Source organism: Takifugu flavidus, chromosome 15, assembly GCF_003711565.1.
Source record: "Takifugu flavidus isolate HTHZ2018 chromosome 15, ASM371156v2, whole genome shotgun sequence".
Lineage (NCBI taxonomy): Eukaryota > Metazoa > Chordata > Actinopteri > Tetraodontiformes > Tetraodontidae > Takifugu > Takifugu flavidus.
The window spans coordinates 11,258,449-11,274,811 of NC_079534.1; the positions used below are offsets into that span (position 1 = coordinate 11,258,449).

Consider the following 16,363-nt stretch of genomic DNA (forward strand, 5'->3'; position numbering starts at 1 on the left):
TCATGACAACCAAATACTGCAGACAGCTCGGAGAGAAAGGTGAAGGTGTTGCGAAAGTCACCCGGTTAGGCTGGTTACGCTCGGGGGCCAAAGTTTTTTTTTAATGGTGTCATGTCAAAGAGGGTATTTCAAAACAAAGACTAATCTATTCCTGTTGCTTCTGTTACAAATAAGAAAATCATTAGCAGTTGGTAAGCCATCTAATTTCTTCCTTGCTGTAAGCTCCTTAAGATACCGTTTAAATAAATAAAAACTAATGCGCACCTGTAACTTTTTAACAGTCGGATTCCAAGGATACTTCCACATCCCTCTCTAGCTTTGAGCACTGAGCACCCACTGATATTGCTGAGGTCACTTCCTGCATGTCCGTGTGTGAGTTTGCTATAAATTCTGGATAATTCCCCTTCTACACAGATGCTGGCTCAGAGAAAGTGGCTATAAAGCACTAGAAATTAACCCCTAATAAAATCCGACAGTAAACCAAAAGAGTTTGGGGCTGGGACAATATTGAATATTATTCAGGTGGTAGCAATATTCCACTCACCTCTAGGTGTCACTAAATCCCAGTTACAGACTTTTGCAATCGTGCAGATGTGTGTTACTCATGGCTCCAGTACTTCAGATTAAGTATATAGTGACTTTTTCATGATTCGTTCTCAACATAAGCGAGAAACAGCCCTCTGACAAACATGTTGTGACAAGCCTGGGGGGTTACACTTAGATAAGAGAGTATGTCCTTATGTTAAATATTTTTGAACAGAGTGGGTCCTATTTTTCCCCCTGCTCTTAATCGTACAAGACGAGGTGCAAGTCAGGTCCGCTTCTTGAAAGCAGCCTTCTCATCGTGTGCCAAACACTATATTCACACGCTCCGCCAAGTATCACAGAAACCGAGACCAACCACCAGCGTGCGTGTCCAACCGAGGCCTGTCCTGTAGCGATTTCGTAACTGTGAGCAAGAGCATAAATTATGCCAGCAACAGTTCTAAGAGCGCCAGCATGAATAAACAATGGTGTAAAACTGATGATCATCCCAGTGCCACACAGTTAGAGGTTGAGCTAACCTGGTCTGAGTAGGAGTTATTATGAGTTTCATACCCGCCAGTCAGATCACGGCTGGATCAGACGAGTATTTACATGCAAATCTAAGAAATCGGGTCTGCAACTCAGCAGAAAAATGCAGACACGGGGTAAAAAAATACTCCTATAAACCAATAGAACATGCCGCCGCCCTGTTCCAAACACAGCAAACTTTTAATAGGTCAGTCACGCTGCGGTGGAAACAGCTTAAAAACAGAAATACTTCTTAAGATTTCTCAGGAATCTTCAATCAATGGGCAAATAACCTGCCTGGAGATTGTGTGTGTGTGTGTGTGTGTGTGGAGGGCACTACTTAAGCAGTTAGTGCTTGTCAGTTGCAGGTTAATGTTTAACGTGATCTCGATCGCTATCAGGACCGCCGACAGCTGAGAAACACTGTTATCTTAAAAATGAATCATATTTGGCTCTGGTGTGGAAACCTGCTGTCTAGGTACCTTTTAACGGGGGGGCTAATCTGGCCGTTGAAATCAAACATATCGTTTGATGAGAAATGGAAACAGATTTGGGGTCAGCGCTGACGTATTCCTCCACCTGCCTGGACTCCCATGAATGAGGAGTCTCGCAGTCCTGTTACAAGACAAACCTCAGCGGTGACCTCATGTGGGACCACTGCAGTCTGGCGTGGCCTGAACAATAGCCCGTCTGTGCTGGCCCATCTCGCATTTCTTTTTAGCGCGTCTGACCACAGCTTGAGTCACATCCTCCCCTGCTTGCCTACGTGTTTACCGAGCGCCGGCCCTGAATTGCCTATGATATCACAGGACCCCGAGTATTAACGGATGCACTGTTGTAAAATGACCTCCAGGACGCGATGGAAAAAAACGTCCGGGATTCTGACACGGGACCCCTCCCGCTTTTTTCCCCTCGGTGTCTTTTTGGGGATTTTCCCCTCTGCTCTTCCCAGTGGCCCTCGGATCAGGTGCCCACGGAGGAAGCTATGACAGCTCCCTGCGATGACGCCAGACTTGAAATGAGGAGACGATGAGGCAGTTTTCCCTATGTAGACATTTAATGATTTAAAATAATGAGGTTACAAACTAAGTGTGTGTGTGTGCGTTGGGGGGACGACTGGTGCGGAGGTGAAAATGAGTATTACAACAGGCGATTTATTCAATGTGTAACTAAGACTGACCACGTTTGATTCTCTTCTGCAAAGTTGAATGTCAACAGAGTCTCAGACACCAATCAGAAGCGCAGCAGCCATGCGGGAAGGCATCCTTCTGGCACGTATCGATAGAGGCCATAACACAAAGGAAGCCGACTGTCCTATACGATTTAGTTACCGATCAAATAACACTGAAGTACATTAACGTGTCACAAATATACAGACGATCAACACAAAAGATACGTGGCAGAACAAAGCAGCTTTGTATAAAAGATTTCAACCCATGGGAAACGCAATCACAGTAACATTACGCGCGAATTGTAACATGGTTTTTTTTTTGTCGACCCATTTTGACAGACTGTGTGCATCTGTGCACCGCAGGGGTTTGGGTGTAAACATGACTCCTGTTTACCTTGGCATATAAGAGCCACACATTAATAAAATCTATTTCTTTTACATTCTCTGACTGAAGGCTCTGTCAAATATTTGCACTGATCAGAAAATTAATAAAACATCAACAAATGGGAAAAGAGAAACAAGTAGATACTGACAGTCCTCTGGTCACGTGACTGACACCTGCCATTGATAGCGCATTAGCGGCTTTGACGCCCCCCCCTCTGATTTCCACCTCCCTGCTGCCAGCTGAGGCACCGCCTACTGGGTCCGGAGTTGATAATCTGGGGAGGAAATGAACAAAACTCAATCAAACGGACAAAGAAGAAAGCGACCGCAGCTGATGTCTTCCACCCAGAGTGAATGGAACTCAAAGGAAATGAGAGGAGGATGTTTGGCAATTAGCAAGAAAAAAAAGTCTGACATGTGCAATCTCGGTAATCTCGGTGTGATGATCGAGGAAGGTTAAGCTTTTTTTTTAGTTTTTTAAAGAAGTTCACTTTCCCACATTTGGCAGGACGTTGCCACATTGCCTCACGTATCCCGTTTTCACAGAACTGCATCAGTGCAAGGTTGGTTCCCACCGCATTGCACTGGATTGCCCAACTGTTGCCTAATACATAACTGCACATGTGGGCACTCTATTGCTGACCCATTGACCTACCTCCGTTTTGGGTGATGTAGCGGACCCAAGGCAGGGCCTGATAACCGCTCTTCTCGATGATCTTCAGGTAACGCACCTGTGGAGGGAAAACAAAGTCATTCTTTCACAAAGGGGATGTGCAAATTCTCCAAAGGGCAAAGAACGGGGAGGTGATGCTCAAGCAGACACATTTTATGCAGCATGCTGCTGTTGCTCGTCTTCTGAAAGAAAGATGATAATATTTATGCAGAGTTAAACTATTTGCTCTCTCCATCGTCTCTCATAACCGTCTTATATTTCTACATAGACTCTCCATGACTGCACATATGTAAGCTTGCGCCATTTTTGTTTTCCTGCTTCTCGTTATCTATTTCTAAAACTCCCGGTTGTGTTTGTGTTTATATTCAGGTTTTGTTGGGCTGTAAAGGTGGTAACAGCTCCAGAATTCATGAAAATATGTTTGCCAGGGTGGATTTTATGATGTTCTGGTTTGGCTGCAGCGGTCTGTGGGATCAAGACACATATGGGGGCTGTTTTGGTGCCTGACATGTTGGCTTCCTCCACAGGTGCTGCTGTTTCGGCTGCCTGTTCGTGGGGCTTCTTGAGTTGGTCAAACCAGTGTACCCTGCTAGCATAAAAGCTAGTATGTTTGAAAACAACCACGTCTGCAGTCGCGTCTCTGAATACATAGAGAAGCTACAAATCGTAGCTTAAGATTGTTACGATTGTAAAGAACAATCCGTAATTATTTGATATTTACAATACTTTTGCAATAACACTGCATGCTTTCAGAACTCGGCTGAGGTCGGTAATAAGAAAACAACAGCATGAGTCACCGTGAGAAGGGAGAAGCAGACACATTGTTCAAGGGAGAAGAAAAATGTGAATTCACACGCTGTAACGCTGTTTTTCAAGGCTCCAGAGTGAAAAAAAAAAATTAACATCAGCACAAATATGAAGCAACTTTCACAAGCCATTAACCGATATTTCACCAGAATAATGTTACCACACCCCTGATTTTGAAGAACCTGCTCTAAAAATATCTTGTCATTTCAAACACAACTTGGTTGGACTCTGATTTTCATATTCAGGACACACAAAACACTTTGAGATGGTAAAACAATCTTCTGGTGCTGCGCAGGTGTTGCAGTGGCTTGTTACTGTAAATGTGTGTATTTTCTTCCGAGGTAACAGCGATCTGCCCTTCGGCCATCTCAATGCTGACACAGCCTCTTTCCAGTGCAGGACGGTCCTGCACAAACTGGAACAGATGAGGCAGGAAATTGTGCCACAGACCTCTGGTAAGGCCTTGGACGTGCCTTCCACTACGCAGTGAAGTCAAAGAGGTAGAGAACTCCGCAGCCGCAGAGACATGACGACAAACGCGCAGACCCGGGATCACCGAGTCTGCCGGCGCAGCATTTCTCTCTGAACCCAGCGGGGTAAACACACAGTTGGCCTCACTGTGGGTACACAGTCAGCAAAATGGCATCAAAAGCCGTCCTCCACAAAATATCATTATGGCTTGTAAGATGAGAAGGGCCAAGGAGGATGTTTGTTGTATCTCGTGTGGTAAGTACAGTCTACATGTGTGGCCTGGATTTATCAGGTCTCCGGCAGAAGATGCTGCCCAAAATGCATTTGTCAATCTTGTTTTGGTTGGTCTCACCTAAAACCAGAAGCTACTTCATTAGCTGAAGCTAACTTTAGCTCTGCTGTGACGACCACTCGGCCAAATTGTAAGGTTTACGCCATTTCTAGTTAAATTTTAAGGGTGCACTTAAGCGCATCATGCACACTTCACATGTGCTGGCCCCTGCACTTAGTGGTAGAGTTAAGAGGAACTTTCTCAAGCTTTGATATTTACATGTATCTAATTAAACTTCATAGGCTCTTCTCACACGTACAGAGTGGTCTCACTGGCTGGATTAGCGTTGGAGGCCCAGCGTGCTGTAAACATCTAATAACAGATGAGGTTATTGGTGACACGCGAGTCTGAGGGGAACATGCTTTGTTTTGGGAGCAGTTAGCTAGAAGTTGTAACTCTAAACCTACATAAGCTGGATGGATGTGCAATTTACACAACACTATAAAACACTGTCTCCACTGACTGCTCTTAACTACTAAAGCTATGTTATTAATTATTTTCCAGATGTTTGCAGAGCATATTTAATCCGATTGGAGAGTTTCTTGCAAAACTGATGTTTATTAGGTCATAAAATGTCCCAAGGGTGGACAGCGGGTGGCTTTACTCCAAGAAGTGAGAGATTTCACTGAAGGAACACCATTTTATTCTATGGGTTCTCATTGTTAAAGTTGTTTTTTTAAATCAAATTGAAAATAATGCCAAAGAAAGTGTTGAATGCTGCAAAACAGGTCCAAGTTCTAATAATTCTTTGATTAATCAGATAAGACTTGGGTGTTAGCAGTAAGATCTAATCATTAAGTAACACTTTCACCCAAATGAAGCATGTGTTTGGAGAACAGGAAACATGCACTGTTCTTGTGTTTGGATGATCAATCAAGCAAAAGCACTTACTGAACGAGCATGAGCTAGTTTTATAAAGCGTGCACTGTCTCACCTCACCTTTTCCTGACCTTTCAGTCATTTAATTTCTACCTTTGAAAAATAAAACCACTGTGCACATGCTGCAAAAACAATCCTGAACAATCCAAACCACAAACATCTGCACAAAAAAGGTTTAAATTCTTCAGTTTAACATTTTCAGCATAATGTATTTTTTTTTACTGCTGCTCCTAATGGAGGGGATTTACAAAACAGGTTTTCCAAAATGGCACCGTAAAAACATCTACAAACATCTAAACAATCGCTAAAGCTGCAGTCAGTTTTACATGAACATCTGTTCATTTATCGATTGGCAAAGATTTGGAGAGGAAGGAAAAGGAGATCATTGCAGCTGCCACTTTTCATACTGCCAAAACCGCCCCAATTAAAAGTCTTATTTATTTCAATTAACTTGGGTTTGAGCTTCCATGGTTTCCGAGTGGGCTGCGTAATGTTCGCAACAATTTAATCATGTTTTACTGACGATGATATGGAAACTTTGAGGCATCGCGAAGGACGACTTCTGTTCTAAAAGTCCTATGAAAGTGTCATTAAAACAGCTTCACTAATTAAAGATTCAACTTGTTGCACGCAGCCTACCAACAAGTCGGACACAAAACTCATGAGCCGGCTAAATCTCAGGTGTGACGTAGTGGAGCGATCAGCGTCTGAGCGGTGATCTCAACAGGTGACGATCAGGTGATGAGCACCGTGGTCGTTAAAAAAGACTCATGATCTTAATGACACATGGCCACCATGATGGGCAGAGACACATTGAGAAAATTAAATATTAACATTCAACTTTGAGTTTAATAAACACATCAGCACAGGCGCATTTCTGCAACAAACTCTTTTTATCACCCAAAAAACTGGGGCAGCTAATTGTTGCATTGTAGCGTTGAAAAATAAGTATTTAAATGTACATTTATTATGCACCGTTTAGGAATTAACTCAGCTGTATGACACATGGACAACCCTCTTGACAGTCATCATGTTGTACAAAGCAGAACTCGACAGTGAAATAAGCGTACTATAGATAGAAACAAGAGGTTTAAGTATTTAAAAAAAAAAAATAAAAAAAATAGATCCACTATTTGAATAACTTTGTTTAAATAAATTCTGCTTAGGCTAAGCCTGGATATTGTAACTCTAAGCTGTGTAATGACATCTCATTTTTCTTTGGGAAGAATAACATTTTTAAATCAAGTTTGTCAGGTTGCCACTGTTTCCTTCAGAGGACATGGGGACACTTAATTTTGTGTTACTGTGGTGCCACGCATAATCACAGGACTGCTGTGATTATACAGTGAGTGTATGTCTCTCTAAGTCTGTGGTCAGCAACAGTTTTCATTCAAAGGAAAAACACTCGCTTCTCAGGTTTTATGGGAAATCACAAATAAAATCCAATCAGTGTAGTTTTCTATCACTCTGGTGACAACAAAAGGAAGGAGAGATTAGCTAAAGGTGAAGAACAGTCCCATTCTGGACTACAACAGGAGAAACGTCCTTAGCCGCTATGAGAGCAGTGCTCCTCTACTGCCCCCTCTGGCCAAAGTCACACTTTACAACTTCTAAATCCCAGATTAAGAGAAATCAAAGGATTCACCTGCACGCAGATTATATTTACTACAGCACAGAATTGGATCATTATAAAGGGTTGATAGACAGCCTGACTTGATGTAAAGTGAAGCAAGAAAGGTTTGTGTGATAGTATTTAGGCTTGTGAATTTCTAACATACAAGCAGGTGCTGAATTTGAAAGAAAAAAAATCTCAAATGGAGGCATTTAAAAGCATGTTGGACTGAAGGTGTGTATGCATGTGTCTGTGTGTGTATACTGTACCTGAATGCCTGAGGTGGTGAAGTATGGAATCTCAAACTTGACACTGATTGGTGGCTTGCCCTCCTTGTCTTCAGCCTCTACGCTCGGCAAACCAAAGTGGGCTCGCATCAAATACTCTTTTCCACCCTTTAACACGTCACGAAGCAAACATTAGATATAACACACCTTTTCTTAAACATAAAAACATGAACTGAAAGCTAATGTGAAGCTAAGTGCAGCTAAATACTAGAAGTCATTGTTTTAACCCTTGATCGCACATGTTGGGTGATTTTTACTCATGTTATTGTGGTGATGATGGTGTTTCTAAATAGTGACTCATAATTTTCACTCACAGGAAAGGACTTGATTGACCAGACGATCTCACTGTTCTCAGGCACCCATTTCACACTGCCCACTGTAGTTTTAAATTTGGGTGAGTCAGCGTCCGTTGGCACTGGAATGTGGATCTCCACGTTGTTGGCAGTGGAACGCCTTTTAAACTGACTCTTTGCCTGACAAGAGAACCAGACAGGTCAAATTTAAAAACCAATGCTGCACCTAAACAGGCTGCAAAACCAGTGTTCTAATGACAGTTAGGAACAAGAACTAAACAGGTTTTGGAATGCATGAACACAACAGAAGCAACAGCTGCACAAAAGCATCAGGGCAGCACTCATCACTTTCATTTGCCATTAAAAACATGCACTCATGAAGTGACCAAACCTTGATCATGTACTCGATTCGGCTGTGGGAGTGTTTCTCAATAACAGATTCAATCCAGATTAAGGGCTTCACCTAAAACACGCAAAACAAAAACATATTGTAACTACAATTCGTTTCGTTAAATTAACAAGTGATATACAATAGACTAGACGTCAGTTAAAATAGCCTGCGACAACGTCGCCACCTAGTGGACAGGACAAAACAATGAACATGAACGTCAAAAGAGCCTTGCCACACCTAACTGGGCCAATTGAAGGACCCACAATACTCACATGGGTGTTCAGTCGGTACGACATAAGTTCAAATTCTCCATCGGGAGGTATGAAGGAGATGGTGCGGTCATTCTCAAAGCGAGACAGACGAACACACTGGTGAAACTTGACGTCCTCCAGCTCGACAGATTTACTCTTGCCACCTGCATTTAAAAAAATGAGTTTCTTTCCGAGATTGCAAAAAAAATTTACATTTTCAATCTTTTGCTAATTTCAGAAACCCAAGCTCAGTAATATATGTTGCTTCAAATGTTAAAAAGAAATATATTATTTATATCATCTCATATTGGGGCAAAGAAACTGAAGATTTTATTAATGTCCAGTATTGTAACTAAGTACTGTGAGTATCCTCAAAAGAACACCTGGTGCAGTTCTTCAAATGCATTTCAAAAGCATTATCTGCAACATTAGATTACTTAAGAGGAGCCATTGTGCAAAAACGGGGAATTAGGCGATTTCACCATTTACAACTCATAACAACTTTTACATAATGAATCCTGTGAACTAACTTTGCATAAGAGCACTCAACCTGACCTTCAGCACCTCTGGCAGTGCTGCATTAAAATCACATGCCTGGGTGGTAGTTTAAAAGCCATAACAATGTTGTGTAGTATCACTTTATGCTTTTTGGACCCACGCTTCTACACTTAAAATCTGCATTAAAAATATTCTGTTTCTCTTAAGTGATTTTCTGACACATTGAATTTGGGGTTTTCAATAAAAAATAGGAAAAAAACATGTATCAAATATCAAGCTATGTATCAATTAAGGTTATTGGTGTGAATTACTGAAACAATCAGCTCTGAGAGACATCTGTATGGCTTCCAGGGAACAATCACATGTCCTAGGTTGTCCTGTCTGCAGTTCATGCCGAGGGCACCACAGAACCTCCCCATAACTATAAAGTTAAGTCTTCTTTAGGGCGGAACTCACGTCCGGTGTTTTCAAAGAGAACCTTGTCGTTGAGACCCAAACGCAACTCAGGCATCCCAGACAGGAAGACGCGCATCTTAATGGATCCCACAATCTCACTGCGAAGAACGTTACCGTTGGCACTAACCTGAAATGTCAAAAAAAGCAGTACAACGTGATGTTTGAAAGCTTTCTTGAGTAGACATAGCACACATCACCTACCCATGGTGTGATGCAAACAGCAAGGAAGTTTACACTGTGATGAGCATTTATTGAGCAACACAGTTAATTTAAATCAAGGAGTTCCTACCAGGAGGTTGACTGACTCAATGACGTCCAGGAAGACTTCATTCTTCCTGTACTTGATGCCCTCTGACCTCCAGGACACAGCGTTGGTGACGGTGGCGGGGGGTCTTGGGGCGCCTGTGTCGAGCTTGTGGCCCTCCTGGGTTATGTATCTGCGAGAGAGACAAAAGGCAACACAAACATTGAGGTGAACCACAGTGAAAAGGGGAAACAGACTGTCTGTGCTGGCGAGTTCCCAGAAAGCAGCAAGGAACAAAACAGTCTCACGGCAAATGAGGGAGGATTGTCTGACTTACAGCTGTGCTCTGAAAACTGGGGGAACTCCAGAGGTGACTTATGACAATGACTGCATCAGCCACAGTTGGTTATATATGCATCACCAATGGTTATATATGCAACAACAAAACTGACAATCAGGAAAATCTGATGTAAGCTGCTAAAATTAAACCAAAGCTCAAACCACAAGAAGGTTTTTTTTTAGTCTCAATAAGTAACTGGAACAGCACGAAATGTCTTTTAGCTATCATTAACAGTGAACATTCTGTTTAGGGGTTGTAGTTCGTTTTCCCCAGCATGTTTTGGGTCATTAAAATGGCTAATGTTATTCTAGTGTCCTTTAGGTACGGCCAGGGTAAAAGCTGAGACTGGCAAATAAAGCAGAGAAGCACAGTTCAGAGAGGTTGAGAATTCCATATTCTTTGAGTACACACATTTCATTATGTTGTGTGAGATGACCAGGAAAGCTGTGGCGGAACAAATTAACAAAAAGGCGCAGAACAACTGAGGACTCAAGCTTAAAATACAATAACTTCCACAGTGGCTCAACCAGAGGAGATGCAAACTGTTAGTACGCATATAACCTGTAGGTAGGATTTATATAATATTCCTATAGGCTGCAGTGGGCTTGCAGACAACAGTAACAGGAACATTTGAGATGCTGGTGGAAATGCTGGAATAACTCAGAGTAACTGGTAACATTTAACCTCCTCATGACCAACACCAAGTTGAGGTCTTAAAATCTTCATCTAAAGCAGTGGTTCCCAAACTTTTTTTCCTCAAGCCCCCCTTTGATGATATAAGAACATCAAATCAATCGCACCTCCTTTGTTTTGAATAAATTAAATAATACATCAAGATGTTTTCTTTCTAAAATATGTACATATCACTTCACATTTCAATTTTACAGTTTTTATTGTTTGTTATGCTGAAAAATAGCAATACAGTGATCCCTCGCTATATCGCGTTTCATCTTTCACGGCTTCGCTGCTTCACGGATTTTTTTTGCGAGTCGTTCATTGCAGTTCTCAAATATAATCGAAGGTGGCATATCCGTTTATGAAAATCTTCTTGCTCAGAAAAAGAAAGAGCGCCAACAACTACCCAAAACAATGTTCTTCTCTCGGAGAAAGACTCCTGCGCCTTCAGTAGAAACAGACGCTCCAGCGGAGCCGAGTCAGGACGAAGAGGCACAGCTGGGACTGGGAAACACGCGAGTGACAATGTTTCCAACCTTGTATTACTATATTAAAATTATTGTTTTAAACAAATTTTGGGCTTTAGAACAGGTTTTGATTTTTGGTTTCATTCTATAGTTCAGTATTGCATTGTAAAATAATAAAAAAAAATAAAGCTGACTACTTCACGGATTTCACTTTTCGTGTGTTATTTTTGGAACGCAACTCCCGCGATAAACGAGGGATCACTGTACTAACAAACTTTCAACTCAATTTAAAAATATAATTATATACAGAGCTCACATCATAGCAGCAGAGAGCCTCCATCCTGATGAAGAGCTTTAACTGGGATTCTTCTTCCTCACCGAGTTCCCTACTGTCCACCATGAACAGTAGTGAGGAATTTAAACTGTATTCATCTTTTCAGACCAGATTTGATCCAGAACACTGGAATGAATCCAGAATAACAAACACAGTTTTAACTGGAATTTGACATCTCAGTTAAAAGTAATATTTGTTTCTGATATTGAATTCTAGTATTCATCCAGCATTCAGAGAAGTAAATTTAACTTCATATTTTAACATTTTGATTTAGGAACAGTGCAACACCAACAAATTTCAAACTGAAATGATAACCAGATCTGCATCAACATCATTCGTGCTACAAGTGCTACATATCAAAGCGAGGTTGCTGTTTGGAAATAGCCACTCTCAGTTCATGTTCAATGTTTAACTTGGATCTATATTTGGTCTTAATTACAGCAACTGCAGAGAACCCTGTTTCACATAAATAGGATGTGGCAAAAGGCAACAGTATGTCCATAGCTCTTTGGCCAAGTAGTGGGTAGTCTTTCTCCACTCCAATCCAAAACACAGCCAGTGAAGTGGATGTGAACTGTAGTCTCTTTCTTGAGTCAGATGTCATGCCAATGTACTGTTCTTCCTCTGTGGCACTGAGGTCTACAGGTGCAGTTGCTTGAAAGTTGCTTGTATTTTCCAGCTTATTTTTGACGCTCCCCTTGCAGTTTCACTGCGCCCCCCTAGGGGGCGCGCCCCCCAGTTTGGGAACCACTGATCTGAAGTAATGCCTATGAACTAAATTCAGGGTACTCAGACAGGATGACAGTACTTACTCTTGTAGAATCTTGCTGTCGGTGGTCTGAGGATAGCCAAAGTCCATCAGCTCATCCAACAGCTCATATATGATGACAAAGTTATCTCTGATACTCTCTTCCTCCAGTTCTTTGAAGTACTCTGAAAAAACCTGAAGAAGAACCATGTTTGTCATTCACTGCAACATACAGGGTGTTCAATTTATTCTCTACATATGATGGACATAAGTACAGCTAATTGTAAGCATACCTGGACGATTTTGTACAAGAAGGAGAAAACCAGGGAGACGCTCGCATTTTTCTTGGATGTCGCCACCACTGATTTGATCCGTTAAGAATAATAGTTGAAAAAGCTATGAAAACATACACATAAGCGTAAATCTAAATAGTTTCTTTCATTTGTTGGCTGCATTTTGGAATTGGCTGCTGCAAGCTTCTCACTGTAATATTTGCATTTTAACACTGCCAATTCTTATCTTTATATCTTTATTTTGATCTGATGTGTCAGTTCTCTACAGGCTTTAAAACAATGGAATAAAAATGAGCCATAAGTAACAAAATATACAATCACTTTAGCCTTGTGTATATAATTTTGTGGATTTTTTTTTTTAACTTATGGGTTGTTTTTATTGTATTGTTTTAAAGGGATGCCCATCTGATTGAACCTTATCTTACACTTTAAACATGCCCGTGGATCTTGGACATGTTGGCCAATCTTTAGTGGAAACCAGTGACATAAAGATAAAACTGGTCTTGAACTTGGTTCTAAAAGAGGCCTCATCCTACATATCCTCAATATTGTAAATATCCCTAAAAAACAAGGATACGGTACAGGTTGTTGTGTTTGATCCACATGAAACGAACTCCTCCGTGTGCCAAGATTGGAGACAGGGTCCCCTCCTCCTCTTTGTCCATCAGAAGAGTCATGAAGTGCTCAATTTCTGACATGTCCACATCTCCCCGGTAGTTTCTGCACACCAGCACCTGCAACAAACAGATTTTAGCCACGTGCATGATTGAGCGCACCAGGTTTTTAACAGAATACATTTTAACATTTCCTTGATCTCCCAATACATACGTGATTGAGTATTAATGTTCATCACGATGTTGTACCAAAGATTTATTTATTTGAAGATATTGACAGAATCCAAGCCTTGGTCTTGCACTTTGGTTTGTTGTCCAAAGTACTAATTAGGGATTATGTCTTCTGATTTGATCATCACCTTAAATCCAATATTTAAAGCATGAAAATGTGATTATTATTAAAAATCTATCCGTATTTCAGTCGCATAATACTGATTGTGTCAAATATATTTACCTGCATTTGGGACTGTGAGAATCTGACTATGTGAACTTTATGTTCATTAATTCAGGGTTTTAAGATCTTGGTTTCCACTCGACATTTAAGTGGAAAGTTAAGGGAAAACTAAACCATCATGCTGCGCGACTGTTTCTCCACGGATTATCGATTCTGGGGTATTATGTATTAACCACATTAACTGTTGCTCAGTTATTCATATTCATCGTTTTCTCACAAGTATTAGATATGTCTTGTAAATGATTCATCAGATTATTTGTTTAGTATCATTCGATGATTCTCGACTTTGATGGAACATTTTTACGATGCAAGTAAAATGCACATAAGGACAAGGATGTAAGGACAAGGAAATTGAGTTAAATGTAGATAAATGCACGTCTTTTTGCCCTGCAGAGACGACCAAAAGGCAAAGGTTTAGGTTTCTGAGGCAAACTTTGTCTTTTCGTTCCGGTTGGGAAGTTTTAAGACATCATAACCTGAGTGTTCTTTTCCATCGTTTCGGACTACTCTTACCTCAGAACTAGGGAGCACTATATTGGTTTAAAGTACAAGCCTAAACTCTATCACCCTTACTCAAAGCACTTTGCTGTGTTCACAGCACCGCTGCAGAATAAAGCCACATCATAATCTGTCAACGAAGAATGTCGGCTAGGCTAACATTAGCTTAGCAACCAGCTGCGGTCCGTTATCTTACCTTTCCTTTTAAATCCAAGACATACACTGCGCTGGCAGACATCTCGACGAAGCTAATGTGAGCCTTGCGCAGCTTTTTATCGCCACCGTAATGATTTTATTTAGTAATTACAAAGCCAGGGATAAAATTAAAGAACAGCCTTCCATTCATAATACTGGAAACAGGAAAGCCACCTTTTCCAAATTCCGACCCGTGACAACAGCCTCATAGCTCGCTACCGCCACCAGCTGACTGGGAGGGTTTATAACATCACTGGTCCATTTTATTTTCCCCCTTTTGTACATTTTAACGCCATCTAGTGGATAGTAGGACAATCCGCATTACAAAGCATTCACAATCCACACGTTTGTTTAGGCATATATTGTAAAAGAGATTATAAGTATGATAAGTATAGTCATGGTTTTTATATTGGCAAGCACATTCCACATCAACCATTTTATGTTTGGTGGATCCTTTCACATACTCTTATTCACTGTACATTCTGTTGGGTCTGCAGAGAAAAAGTTACATTAAACAAGTAGCACTATTTCCAATAACATGCTTGATTTTATTCCAATCCTTTGTTCTTTCCCCAAGAATTTGCAACCCTGTACAGGAATTTGCTTCCACTCAGCCACAAGATCATTAGTGAAGTCAGGCACTGATGAGGGATGATAAGGTCACAGTATTCCAGTTTAGTCCAGTTTTACGGTGGGTTGGGTTCTCCAGACTGCAAGACCAGTCAGGTATTCCACACCTGAAAACACTGGAGCCAGTTATCACAATATCAATCCTTTCTGCAGTAACAGCGGTATTCTCTATCAGGATCCAAAATCATGTGTAAAAATATTTGTGTCAGACCCTCTAAAGCCTAGATTTAACATAGTCAATCATTTGTTCTGTGACCATTTCAATAACATGCTCAATATTTGAAGAAGTACTTAAACCTGTTACCACTGAAAGCCTTTAGTGTTGTGTGTGTGTGTGTGTGTGGGTGTGTGTGTGTGTATTGACATGTGTGTTTACATATGTGCAAGTTGGTGTATGATTAGTCTTGAAGTTATACGTATCTATTCTTGCCTTCATTTTTAAAGCTTCTCCTTGTCATGTCTTATGCTGTTATCTGCAGATAAACCTAAACTCTAAGCTAACTCTCGGATGTATCAGATGGCAACGTGTATGGTAAATACTATACACGGACCTTTATACACATTGAATAATTACATTGAAACTGACAAATAAATGAGAAATCATAGTAAATACACACGTAGGAAGATTCCACTGTAAAACGTCTTCAATGAGATTGAATGAAAACATGTAGGGACCTCTACCATGGATGTGTCATGTTTCTGAAAGAACAACAGCCCCGTAAACAGATGAAAACCCTTTCACAACACTGGCAAGTCCTCACAAGCTAAACTATGTGTCATCAAGGTGCCAAATCTGTGATCCCTGGTCTGGTAAGATGAGGTCTGGACACTGTCAGGGGTCAGCGTAGTTGCTCTGCTTGATGAGTGGACATGTCTGGTTCAGTTTCTTACTGAAACTAAATAACATAAATTCCAATGTGCAAAATTGATCACCCAGTAGGAGAATTTCATGTTAAGCTGTAACAGTTGGGTCTTCATGCCACTCTCGTGATATCAATTGCTTCAGGCCAGCATACGTAACTTGTTTGTATTGCTCACAGCAGTATTCATACATGCTGTAGTCTGGTCCACTATTCCAGTGGCTCCGTGATTCATACTTTCTCAACTCCCATTGCGATCCTGTGGCTTTTGGGGGAGTTTTTCTTTTTTCTTTTTTTTTTTTACCATACAAGGAGATGAGGAGTTTAGTTGGCGTTCCTGTGGGAGGGTTCTGATTTCTCTCACTCTACATCTGATTCACTCTGCCTCTATTTCTCTCTCCATCACCCTGATTTGTCTGTTGGATGTTCTCCAGGGCCCCCTTTCTGCACCCTG

The 16,363-nt window shown here is 41.1% G+C and overlaps 1 protein-coding gene across 2 annotated transcripts; it reads right to left on the reverse strand.

Moving 5' to 3' along the window:
* Positions 1-2,091: 2,091 nt before the first annotated feature.
* Positions 2,092-14,629, reverse strand: ap1m1 (adaptor related protein complex 1 subunit mu 1). 2 transcript variants are annotated; one of them, XM_057056331.1, is made up of 12 exons: positions 14,421-14,629; positions 13,236-13,392; positions 12,659-12,726; positions 12,430-12,560; positions 9,847-9,994; positions 9,558-9,684; positions 8,625-8,767; positions 8,353-8,424; positions 7,983-8,141; positions 7,651-7,776; positions 3,264-3,339; positions 2,092-2,883 (listed from the first exon to the last, which is right to left on the reverse strand). In XM_057056331.1, the coding sequence occupies exons 1-12, from the start codon at positions 14,460-14,462 to the stop codon at positions 2,861-2,863; spliced, it is 1,272 nt and encodes a 423-aa protein (XP_056912311.1). In that variant the 5' UTR covers positions 14,463-14,629; the 3' UTR covers positions 2,092-2,860. The 2 variants fall into 2 exon arrangements, with proteins under 2 accessions (XP_056912311.1, XP_056912312.1); XM_057056332.1 differs by lacking the exon at positions 14,421-14,629 and having other exon boundaries at positions 12,430-12,559; positions 12,657-12,726.
* Positions 14,630-16,363: the final 1,734 nt, after the last annotated feature.